Raw genomic sequence first — 13101 nt, 5'->3', positions numbered from 1 at the left:
ATAATTTCGAAATGCTCCCCATCCTCCATCTATTTCAGATGTCATTATTGGTCAGCTTGTCAATGAATTCAGACTATTTGAACAGAAAACCGTTAAACCATTTAGCTCACGGTGATTGACTCATTCCACTCTGTCGTTACCTTCAGTTCTGTGAATCATTTTTGACATTTTAAAGCCACCTCTCTATCTCTCTCTCATATATTCCTTCTTTCTTTCCCTCCCTAGCCGCAGTCCATTGCCTGGGCTGCATATGAATCCCTCTCTCCATCTCTCTCCATCTCTCTCCATCTCTCTCCATCTCTCTCCATCTCTCTCCATCTCTCTCCATCTCTCTGTCTCTCTGTCTCTGTCTGTCTCTGTCTGTCTCTGTCTGTCTCTGTCTGTCTCTGTCTGTCTCTGTCTGTCTCTGTCTGTCTCTGTCTGTCTCTGTCTGTCTCTGTCTGTCTCTGTCTGTGTCTGTCTGTGTCTGTCTCTCTCTGTCTCTCTCTCTGTCTCTCTCTCTGTCTCTCTCTCTCTCTCTCTCTCTCTGTCTCTCTCTCTGTCTCTCTCTCTCTCTCTCTCTCTCTCTGTCTCTCTCTCTCGCTGTCTCTCTCTGTCTCTCTCTCATGGAGTTTGTCCATTGCCTGGGCTGCATATGAATGTGTCTCTCTCCTTATGTCCCAAATGGCACCCTATTCTCTATGTAGTGTACTACCTTGAACCAGAACCTTATTGGGATAGGATGCCATTTGGGTCTCTCTCGCGCCCCCCTCCCCCCAAGCAGGAAATCATGAAGCTGTGGCTGCCAGCAGACCTCTATGTTTTAGATGAAAATCCATTTCACATTGGTCTCTTTGCTATTGTCATGTAATTTCCACTAGGTTAAATGGCAACCAAAGTCAGACATCTCTCAATGTTCGGACAGAAGTTTTTCAACATTGAACAATCTATGTGGCGGTGCTTTAGTGTTAATGGTGTCATGGGGCTGTTTGTTCGGCCTGAGATTAGACGGCCACTCTCTACTCTCCCCTCTAGCCATCCAGAGAGTGATGAGGCTGTGTAGTGACTGACTGGCTGACCAGAGGCTGGGCCGGACAGGACACAGCTCTGCCTTGGTCTCCTCTTTCTCTACTCTCCCCTCTAGCCATCCAGAGAGTGAGATGACTCTGTAATGCTGTTGACTGACTTGCTTACCAGAGCCTGTTCTGGGCCAGGGAACACACACAGCCAGCCCTGCCTCAGCCTCCTCTCTCTCTACTCTCCCCCCTAGCCATGGACAGAGATGCCATTTTTCCTGATTAATGAGGAATTTCTACTTTACTACAAGAATACATCAATAAATTTCCCCTGAAACTAATATCCTTATTTTCCAGATGTTCTCTGTCACATCCCTGAGAGAGCAATGAGCCTCTGAAATACTAGGTCTACTGACTGACCAATGAGGGAGTCATTGTTTTGATCCCAGTGTGTGATGATTGTATTCCCTGAGGGCAGAGGACTACTGTACACCAGTTTAATCTGTATTCCCTGTGGGCAGAAGACTACTGTACACTAGTTTAATCTGTATTCCCTGAGGGCAGAAGACTACTGTACACCAGTTTAATCTGTATTCCCTGAGGGCAGAAGACTACTGTACACTAGTTTAATCTGTATTCCCTGAGGGCAGAAGACTACTGTACACCAGTTTAATCTGTATTCCCTGAAGTCAGAAGGCTACTGTACACTAGTTTAATCTGTATTCCCTGAGGGCAGAAGACTACTGTACACCAGTTTAATCTGTATTCCCTGAAGTCAGAAGGCTACTGTACACCAGTTTAATCTGTATTCCCTGAAGTCAGAAGACTACTGTACACCAGTTTAATCTGTATTCCCTGAAGTCAGAAGGCTACTGTACACTAGTTTAATCTGTATTCCCTGAGGGCAGAAGACTACTGTACACCAGTTTAATCTGTATTCCCTGAAGTCAGAAGGCTACTGTACACCAGTTTAATCTGTATTCCCTGAGGGCAGAAGGCTACTGTACACCAGTTTAATCTGTATTCCCTGAGGGCAGAAGGCTACTGTACACCAGTTTAATCTGTATTCCCTGAGGGCAGAAGACTACTGTACACCAGTTTAATCTGTATTCCCAGAGGTCAGAAGGCTACTGTACACCAGTTTAATCTGTATTCCCTGAGGGCAGAAGGCTACTGTACACCAGTTTAATCTGTATTCCCTGAAGTCAGAAGGCTACTGTACACCAGTTTAATCTGTATTCCCTGAGGGCAGAAGACTACTGTACACCAGTTTAATCTGTATTCCCTGAAGTCAGAAGGCTACTGTACAGTTTAATCTGTATTCCCTGAACTCAGAAGGCTACTGTACACCAGTTTAATCTGTATTCCCTGAGGGCAGAAGACTACTGTACACCAGTTTAATCTGAATTTCCTGAGGGCAGAAGGCTACTGTACACCAGTTTAATCTGTATTCCCTGAGGGCAGAAGGCTACTGTACACCAGTTTAATCTGTATTCCCTGAGGGCAGAAGGCTACTGTACACCAGTTTAATCTGTATTCCCTGAGGGCAGAAGGCTACTGTACACCAGTTTAATCTGTATTCCCTGAGGGCAGAAGACTACTGTACACCAGTTTAATCTGAATTTCTGTACAGAAGGCCTGTACACCAGTTTAATCTGTATTCCCTGAAGTCAGAAGACTACTGTACACCAGTTTAATCTGTATTCCCTGAAGTCAGAAGGCTACTGTACACTAGTTTAATCTGTATTCCCTGAGGGCAGAAGACTACTGTACACCAGTTTAATCTGTATTCCCTGAAGTCAGAAGGCTACTGTACACCAGTTTAATCTGTATTCCCTGAGGGCAGAAGGCTACTGTACACCAGTTTAATCTGTATTCCCTGAGGGCAGAAGGCTACTGTACACCAGTTTAATCTGTATTCCCTGAGGGCAGAAGACTACTGTACACCAGTTTAATCTGTATTCCCAGAGGTCAGAAGGCTACTGTACACCAGTTTAATCTGTATTCCCTGAGGGCAGAAGGCTACTGTACACCAGTTTAATCTGTATTCCCTGAAGTCAGAAGGCTACTGTACACCAGTTTAATCTGTATTCCCTGAGGGCAGAAGACTACTGTACACCAGTTTAATCTGTATTCCCTGAAGTCAGAAGGCTACTGTACGCCAGTTTAATCTGTATTCCCTGAACTCAGAAGGCTACTGTACACCAGTTTAATCTGTATTCCCTGAGGGCAGAAGACTACTGTACACCAGTTTAATCTGAATTTCCTGAGGGCAGAAGGCTACTGTACACCAGTTTAATCTGTATTCCCTGAGGGCAGAAGGCTACTGTACACCAGTTTAATCTGTATTCCCTGAGGGCAGAAGGCTACTGTACACCAGTTTAATCTGTATTCCCTGAGGGCAGAAGGCTACTGTACACCAGTTTAATCTGTATTCCCTGAGGGCAGAAGACTACTGTACACCAGTTTAATCTGAATTTCCTGAGGGCAGAAGGCTACTGTACACCAGTTTAATCTGTATTCCCTGAGGGCAGAAGGCTACTGTACACCAGTTTAATCTGTATTCCCTGAGGGCAGAAGGCTACTGTACACCAGTTTAATCTGTATTCCCTGAGGGCAGAAGACTACTGTACACCAGTTTAATCTGTATTCCCTGAGGGCAGAAGACTACTGTACACCAGTTTAATCTGAATTCCCTGAGGGCAGAAGACTACTGTACACCAGTTTAATCTGAATTCCCTGAGGGCAGAAGACTACTGTACACCAGTTTAATCTGTATTCCCTGAGGGCAGAAGACTACTGTACACCAGTTTAATCTGAATTCCTTCCCCCTCTTTCCTCCTCTCTTTATTTACAGACGCTATCAAAATGTATCTAGCTATTGTCATCTTCGGGAAATATATTTCTTTATTCCTGCCCAGGACATTTAGTCAACTGGTCGATTGTTTTGTCGATTAGGCTGTGGCCGACAGAGATTTCTTTAGTCATGCAGTAGCAAAAAATATATAAATATTTCATGCTGTACAAGATACCTGTCTGATTCGTGCCTGTCTGAGTGGACTAATCCATTGTGGAGGCCGTGGGGATGGAACAGTCCATCACTAAGACATGTGCTACTGAAATTGTAACGTGCTACTGAAACCCCAACTAAATAAAAATAATATTATTTTATAACAAACGCGGTTTCTCCCGTGTTTGATAGCAGTCACTGTCCGCGGTTCTGAAACATCAGTGCGCTGTTGAATTGGCGCCTTTTCCTAGACCATGGTTGCTGTGTGTATAAATGCAAAGTTAACCAGCATATTGGTGTTCAGAACAATGCGGCTGAGGCTGCAGCAGAATTGAGGAGATAAGAAACCCCAAGTTAATTAGGTTTATAATCAATAACCTCTAAATCATCCATATACATTTGAAGTCAGAAGTTTACATACACCTAGGTTGGAGCCATTAAAACTTGTTTTTCAACCACTCCACAAATGTCTTGTTAACACACTATAGTTTTGGCAAGTCGGTTAGGACATCTACTTTGTGCATGACACAAGTAATTTTTCCAACATTTGTTTAGACAGATTATTTTGCTGTATTTACATACACTAAGTTGACTGTGTCTTTAAACAGCTTGGAAAATTCCATAAAAGTATGTCATGGCTTTAGAAGCTTCTGATAGGCTAATTGACAACATTTTAGTCAATTGGAGGTGTACCTGTGGATGTATTTCAAGGCCTACCTTCAAACTCAGTGCCTCTTTGCTTAACATCATGGGGAAATCAAAAGAAATCAGCAAAAAATTGTAGTCCTCCAAAAGTCTGGTTCATCCTTAGGAGCAATTTCCAAACGCCTGAAGGTACCACGTTCATCTGTACAAACAATAGTACGCAAGTATAAACACCATGGGACCACACAGCCGTCATACCGCTCAGGGAGGAGACGCATTCTGTCTCCTAGAGATTAATGTACTTTGGTGCGAAAAGTGCAAATCAATCCTAGAACAACAACAAAGGCCCTTGTGAAGATGCTGGAAGAAACAGGTACAAAAGTATCTATATCCACAGCAAAATGAGTCCTATATCGACACAACCTGAAAGGCTGCTCAGCAAGGAAGAAGCCACTGCTCCACAACTGCCATAAAAAAGCCAGACTACGGTTTGCACATTTTTGGAGAAATGTCCTCTGCTCGGATGAAACAAAAATAGAACTGTTTGGCCATAATGACCATTGCTATGTTTGGAGGAAAAGGGGGGAGTTGAAGAACACCATCCCAACTGTGAAGCACAGGGATAACAGCCTCATTTTTGGCGGTGCTTTGCTGCAGGAGGGACTGGTGCACTTCACAAAATAGATGGCCTCAAAGAGGGAGGAAAATTGTGTGAATATATTGAAGCAACATCTCATTGACTTCCGGCGCCGACAGAGATGGCCGCCTCGCTTCGCGTTCCTAGGAAACTATGCAGTTTTTTGTTTTTTTACGTGTTATTTCTTACACTAGTACCCCAGGTCATCTTAGGTTTCTTTACATACAGCCGAGAAGAACTACTGAATATAAGATCAGCGTCAACTCACCATCAGTACGACCAAGAATATGTTTTTCGCGATGCGGATCCTGTGTTCTGCCTTACAACCAGTGTAACGGAGTGGATCACATGCAGCGACCAAAAAAAAAAACGACTCAGAAAAAGAGGGAAACGAAGCGGTCTTCTGGTCAGACTCCGGAGACGGGCACATCGTGCACCACTCCCTAGCATTCTTCTTGCCAATGTCCAGTCTCTTGACAACAAGGTTGATGAAATCCGAGCAAGGGTAGCATTCCAGAGGGACATCAGAGACTGTAACGTTCTCTGCTTCACGGAAACATGGCTAACTGGAGAGACGCAATCCGAAGCGGTGCAGCCAGCGGGTTTCTCCACGCATCGCGCCGACAGAAACAAACATCTTTCTGGTAAGAAGACGGGCGGGGGCGTATGCCTTATGGCCAACGTGACATGGTGTGATGAAAGAAACATACAGGAACTCAAATCCTTCTGTTCACCTGATTTAGAATTCCTCACAATCAAATGTAGACCGCATTACCTACCAAGAGAATTCTCTTCGATTATAATCACAGCCGTATATATCCCCCCCCAAGCAGACACATCGATGGCCCTGAACGAACTTTATTTAACTCTCTGCAAACTGGAAACGATTTATCCGGAGGCTGCATTCATTGTAGCTGGGGCTTTTAACAAGGCTAATCTGAAAACAAGCCTCCCTAAATTTTATCAGCATATTGATTGCGCAACCAGGGGTGGAAAGACCCTGGATCATTGTTACTCTAACTTCCGCGACGCATATAAGGCCCTGCCCCGCCCCCCTTTCGGAAAAGCTGACCACGACTCCATTTTGTTGATCCCTGCCTACAGACAGAAACTAAAACAAGAAGCTCCCACGCTGAGGTCTGTCCAACGCTGGTCCGACCAAGCTGACTCCACACTCCAAGACTGCTTCCATCACGTGGACTGGGAGATGTTTCGTATTGCGTCAGACAACAACATTGACGAATACGCTGATACGGTGTGCGAGTTCATTAGAACGTGCGTTGAAGATGTCGTTCCCATAGCAACGATTAAAACATTCCCTAACCAGAAACCGTGGATTGATGGCAGCATTCGTGTGAAACTGAAGGCACGAACCACTGCTTTTAATCAGGGCAAGGTGTCTGGTAACACGACTGAATACAAACAGTGCAGCTATTCCCTCCGCAAGGCTATCAAACAAGCTAAGCGCCAGTACAGAGACAAAGTAGAATCTCAATTCAACGGCTCAGACACAAGAGGTATGTGGCAGGGTCTACAGTCAATCACGGACTACAGGAAGAAACCCAGCCCAGTCACGGACCAGGATGTCTTGCTCCCAGGCAGACTAAATAACTTTTTGCCCGCTTTGAGGACAATACAGTGCCACTGACACGGCCTGCAACGGAAACATGCGGTCTCTCCTTCACTGCAGCCGAAGTGAGTAAGACATTTAAACGTGTTAACCCTCGCAAGGCTGCAGGCCCAGACGGCATCCCCAGCCGCGCCCTCAGAGCATGCGCAGACCAGCTGGCCGGTGTGTTTACGGACATATTCAATCAATCCCTATACCAGTCTGCTGTTCCCACATGCTTCAAGAGGGCCACCATTGTTCCTGTTCCCAAGAAAGCTAAGGTAACTGAGCTAAACGACTACCGCCCGTAGCACTCACATCCGTCATCATGAAGTGCTTTGAGAGACTAGTCAAGGACCATATCACCTCCACCCTACCTGACACCCTTGACCCACTCCAATTTGCTTACCGCCCAAATAGGTCCACAGACGATGCAATCTCAACCACACTGCACACTGCCCTAACCCATCTGGACAAGAGGAATACCTATGTGAGAATGCTGTTCATCGACTACAGCTCGGCATTCAACACCATAGTACCCTCCAAGCTCGTCATCAAGCTCGAGACCCTGGGTCTCGACCCCGCCCAGTGCAACTGGGTACTGGACTTCCTGACGGGCCGCCCCCAGGTGGTGAGGGTAGGCAACAACATCTCCTCCCCGCTGATCCTCAACACTGGGGCCCCACAAGGGTGCGTTCTGAGCCCTCTCCTGTACTCCCTGTTCACCCACGACTGCGTGGCCATGCACGCCTCCAACTCAATCATCAAGTTTGCGGACGACACAACAGTGGTAGGCTTGATTACCAACAACGACGAGACGGCCTACAGGGAGGAGGTGAGGGCCCTCGGAGTGTGGTGTCAGGAAAATAACCTCACACTCAACGTCAACAAAACTAAGGAGATGATTGTGGACTTCAGGAAACAGCAGAGGGAACACCCCCCCATCCACATCGATGGAACAGTAGTGGAGAGGGTAGCAAGTTTTAAGTTCCTCGGCATACACATCACAGACAAACTGAATTGGTCCACTCACACAGACAGCATCGTGAGGAAGGCGCAGCAGCGCCTCTTCAACCTCAGGAGGCTGAAGAAATTCGGCTTGTCACCAAAAGCACTCACAAACTTCTACAGATGCACAATCGAGAGCATCCTGGCGGGCTGTATCACCGCCTGGTATGGCAACTGCACCGCCCTCAACCGTAAGGCTCTCCAGAGGGTAGTGAGGTCTGCACAACGCATCACCGGGGGCAAACTACCTGCCCTCCAGGACACCTACACCACCCGATGCTACAGGAAGGCCATAAAGATCATCAAGGACATCAACCACCCGAGCCACTGCCTGTTCACCCCGCTGTCATCCAGAAGGCGAGGTCAGTACAGGTGCATCAAAGCTGGGACCGAGAGACTGAAAAACAGCTTCTATCTCAAGGCCATCAGACTGTTAAACAGCCACCACTAACATTGAGTGGCTACTGCCAACACACTGTCAATGACACTGACTCTACTCCAGCCACTTTAATCATGGGAATTGATGGGAAATGATGTAAATATATCACTAGCCACTTTAAACAATGCTACCTTATATAATGTTACTTACCCTACATTGTTCATCTCATATGCATACGTTGATACTGTACTCTATATCATCGACTGCATCCTTATGTAATACATGTATCACTAGCCACTTTAACTATGCCACTTGGTTTACATACTTATCTCATATGTATATACTGTACTCGATATCATCTACTGTATCTTGCCTATGCTGCTCTGTACCATCACTCATTCATATATCCTTATGTACATATTCTTTATCCCCTTACACTGTGTATAAGACAGTAGTTTTTTTTGGAATTGTTAGTTAGATTACTTGCTCGTTATTACTGCATTGTCGGAACTAGAAGCACAAGCATTTCGCTACACTCGCATTAACATCTGCTAACCATGTGTATGTGACAAATAAAATTTGATTTGATTTGATTTGAAGACATCAGTCAGGAAGTTGAAGCTTGGTTGCAAATGGGTCTTCCAAATGGACAATGACCGCAAGCATAGTTCCAAAGTTGTGTCAAAATGGCTTAAGGCCACAAAGTCAAGGTATTGGAGTGGCCATCACAAAGCCCTGACCTCAATCCTATAGAAAGTTTGTGGGCAGAACTGAAAAAGCGTGTGCGAGCAAGGAGGCCTACAAACCTGACTCAGTTACACCATCTCTGTCAGGAGGAATGGGCCAAAATTCACCCAACTTATTGTGGGAAGCTTGTGGAAGTCTGCTCGAAACGTTTGACCCAAGTTAAACAGTTTAAAGGCAACGCCACCAAATACTAATTGAGTATATGTAAACTTCTGACCCACTGGGAATGTGATGAAAGAAATAAAAGCTGAAATAAATCATTCTCTCTACTATTATTCTGAAATGTCATTCTTCAAATAAAGTGGTGATCCTAACTGACCTAGGACAGGGAATTTTTACTGGGATTAAATGTCGAGAATTGTGAAAAACTGAGTTTAAATGTAGTTGGCTAAGGTGTATGTAAACTTCTGACTTCAACTGTATGTGTACAGAAATAAGATGGATCCTGTTTCTGTTGCCTGTTCGAGTGTTTAATAGCCTACTGATTCCGTGAGCACCAAGCTTCACTCAACCACAACATGTCGTATAAACAATTTCACAAATTCGGCTGGTTTTAATCTTTGCTATGCTGTAATTAAGGCTTTAGCCTTTTTTTGTTAAAACAGCCTCTCTGTTATTACTTACCATTTATTTAGTGTTTACACTGTTCCAAATTGTCAGAAAAATATATTTAGAATAATTATTTAGAATAATAACCCTCCTTTTTCTTGATCTCCTTATTGTTATGATTGTCATTATAATAAGTAAAGTCATTATCATTAGTAGGCAGAGCAGGCCTCCATCATTCTTAAATGGAAGAAGTTTGGAGCCACCAAGACTCTTCCTAGAGCTGGCCGCCTGGTCAAACTGAGCAATCGGGGTGACCAAGAACCCAATGGTCACTTTGACAGAGCTCCTGTGTGGAGATGTAAGAACCTTCCAGAAGGACAACCGTCTCTGCAGCCCTCCACCAATCAGGCGTTTATGGTAGTGGCCAGACGGAAGCCACCTCAGTAAAAGGCACATGACAGCCCACTTGGTTTTTGCCAAAAGGCACCTGAAGGACTCAGATCAAGATTCTCTGTTCTGATGAAACCAAGATTTAACTATTTGGCCTGAATGCCAAGCGTCACGTCTGGAGGAAATCTGGCACCATCCCTACGGTGAAGCATGGTGGTGGGGATGTTTTTCAGTGGGAGTGACTGGGAGACTAGTCAGGATCGAGGGAAAGATGAATGGAGCGAAGTACAGACCGATCCTTGATGAAAACCTGCTCCAGAGCCCTCAGGACTTCAGACTAGGCCGAAGGTTCACCTTCCAACAGGACAACGACCCCAAGCACACAGCCAAGACAATGCAGGAGTGGCTTTGGGACTAGTCTCTAAATGTACATTGATGGATACATTAATGGATACATTAATGGATACATTGATACATTTGAAACTCCTGATACTTCCTGTCTTAATCTCATTGCCAGTAATCTCATTGCTGATAGGTTATCTGGGGGGTTAAAGGATTTGGATGTTGGTCGATGTTAAATATTTCTGGAAACAGTGGTGTCTACGAGGTTAGGAAGGAATAGTGGTATCTACTATCTACGAGATTAGGAAGGAACAGTGGTAGCTACTATCTACGAGATTAGGAAGGAACAGTGGTAGCTACTATCTACGAGATTAGGAAGGAATAGTGTTATCTACTATCTACGAGATTAGGAAGGAACAGTGGTAGCTACTATCTACGAGATTAGGAAGGAATAGTGGTATCTACTATCTACGAGATTAGGAAGGAACAGTGGTAGCTACTATCTACGAGATTAGGTAGGAACAGTGGTATCTACTGTCCTACGAGATTAAGAAGGAACAGTGGTGGCTACTATCTACGAGATTAGGTAGGAACAGTGATATCTACTATCTACGAGATTAGGAAGGAACAGTGGTATCTACTGTCTACGAGATTAGGAAGGAACAGTGGTATCTACTGTCTACGAGATTAGGTAGGAACAGTGGTGTCTACGAGATTAGGAAGGAACAGTGGTATCTACTGTCTATGAGATTAGGAAGGAACAGTGGTGGCTACTGTCGTACGAGATTAGGTAGGAACAGTGGTGTCTACGAGATTAGGAAGGAACAGTGGTGGCTACTGTTTTATGAGATTAGGAAGGAACAGTGGTATCTACTGTCTACGAGATTAGGAAGGAACAGTGGTATCTACTGTCCTACGAGATTAAGAAGGAACAGTGGTAGCTACTATCTACGAGATTAGGTAGGAACAGTGGTATCTACTGTCCTACGAGATTAGGAAGGAACAGTGGTAGCTACTATCTACGAGATTAGGTAGGAACAGTGGTATCTACTGTCTACGAGATTAGGAAGGAACAGTGGTGGCTACTATCCACTAATGGGTTGTTACCTACTGTAGTAGCTACCATTTAAATAGCCATTTCTTATGTTGTCGCCCTCTCTCTCAGGTATTGAAGAACATAACGTGGTATTCAGAACGTCAGTTAACAGAGATCTCTCTGGGTAGTCTACTCATCTTGGTGGTCATACGCACCATCCAGTACAACATGACACGGACCAGGGTGAGTTAAACACACATGGATGTACATGCATATGCAGCGCATGGACACGCATGGACACACATGCACACACAGGGTTTTTTCTGGGTCAAAATGGGGTTTAGGTGGTGACCGTGGCTGTGGCATGCCCATGGGTGTGGTCCTGTTGGCTAATTTCCTGCAATTCTACACATTTTTGCCATCAGGCTAAGAGAGATTTGTACGCAATAAAATATAAAAAATCTAATAAAAACGCAACATGTAAAGTTTTGGTTTTTATTCAGAAAAGGCTTATCTCTCAAATGTTGTGCACAAATTTGTTTATATCCTTTTTAGTGAGCATTTCTCCTTTGCCAAGATAATCCATTACACAAGTGCACCTTGTGTAAGGGACAATAAAAGGCCACTCTAAAATGTGCAGTTTTTTCACACAAGACAATGCCACAGATTGTGTTGAGGGAGCGTGCAATTAGCATGCTGACTGCAGGAATGTCCATCAGAGTTGTTGCCAGAGAATTGAATGATGATTTCTCTACCATAAGCCGTCTCCAACTTTGTTTTTAGAGAATTAAGCAGTACGTCCAATCGGCCTCGGAACCGCAGAACAAGTGTATGGGGTCGTGTGATCAAGTGGTTTGCTGATGTGAACAGAGTGCCCCATAGTGGCGGTGGGGTTATGGGATGGGCAGGTATAAGCTACGGACAACGAACATAATTGCATTTTATTGATGGAAATTTGAATGAACAGCGATATCGTGACAAGATCTTGAGGCCCATTGTCATTACATTGATCCTCTGCCATCACCTCATGTTTCAGCATGATAATGCACTGCTCCAAGGATCTGTACACACTTCCTGGAAGCTGAACATTTTCCAGTTCTTCCATGGCCTGCATACTGACCAGACATGTCCCCCATTGAGCATGTTTGGGATGCTCTGGACCAATGTTTGCGACAATGTGTTCCAGTTCCTGATAATATCCAGCAACTTCGCACAGCCATTGAAGAGTAGTGGGACAACATTCCACAGCCATTGAAGAGGAGTGGGACAACATTCCACAGGCCACAATCAACAGCCTGATCAACTATGTGAAGGAGATGTGTCACGCTGCATGAGGCAAATGGTGGTCACACCAGTGACCAACAGATCCATATCTGTATTCCCAGTCATGTGAAATCCATAGATTAGGGCCTAATGATTTTATTTCAATAAGATTTCCATATATAATCTGTAACTCAGTAAAATCCTTGACATTTTTTATTTTTGTTCAATATAGATTCTCCTTTTATTTTAGTGATTGTTAGTTCTGAGATTTTTAAATTTTTTTATATATAAACGATATTTTCTACATACTTTTTATCTGGTTTTAGTCATTTCAGTTTTTACTGTTTGGACATAGACGGCCTGAAAAACACTTAGGCCGGCCCGGCCCGCCCCGCCCCAATACTTTTAAATGCAGTAAAAACCCCGGACACACACACCTGCATGACCACGTACACTTTGTTTAGGCCTACTTTAGATTTTCATTTCTCATG

The 13101-nt window shown here is 44.5% G+C and overlaps 1 protein-coding gene across 4 annotated transcripts in view; it reads left to right on the top strand.

The window, feature by feature from the left end:
• Positions 1 to 13101, top strand: part of dym (dymeclin) — a 209457-nt gene that overhangs the window by 85054 nt on the left and 111302 nt on the right. For all 4 annotated transcript variants that reach the window (XM_042326506.1, XM_042326505.1, XM_042326504.1 and 1 more), the window contains exon 12: positions 11477 to 11590. In XM_042326506.1, the coding sequence (XP_042182440.1) occupies positions 11477 to 11590 (114 nt within the window). The remainder of the gene's footprint in view (positions 1 to 11476; positions 11591 to 13101) is intronic.

Source organism: Oncorhynchus tshawytscha, linkage group LG09 (genome assembly GCF_018296145.1).
Source record: "Oncorhynchus tshawytscha isolate Ot180627B linkage group LG09, Otsh_v2.0, whole genome shotgun sequence".
Taxonomy (NCBI): Eukaryota; Metazoa; Chordata; class Actinopteri; order Salmoniformes; family Salmonidae; genus Oncorhynchus; species Oncorhynchus tshawytscha.
Note: the sequence above shows the minus strand (reverse complement) of the source record. Positions and strands in the feature narration are given on the sequence as shown.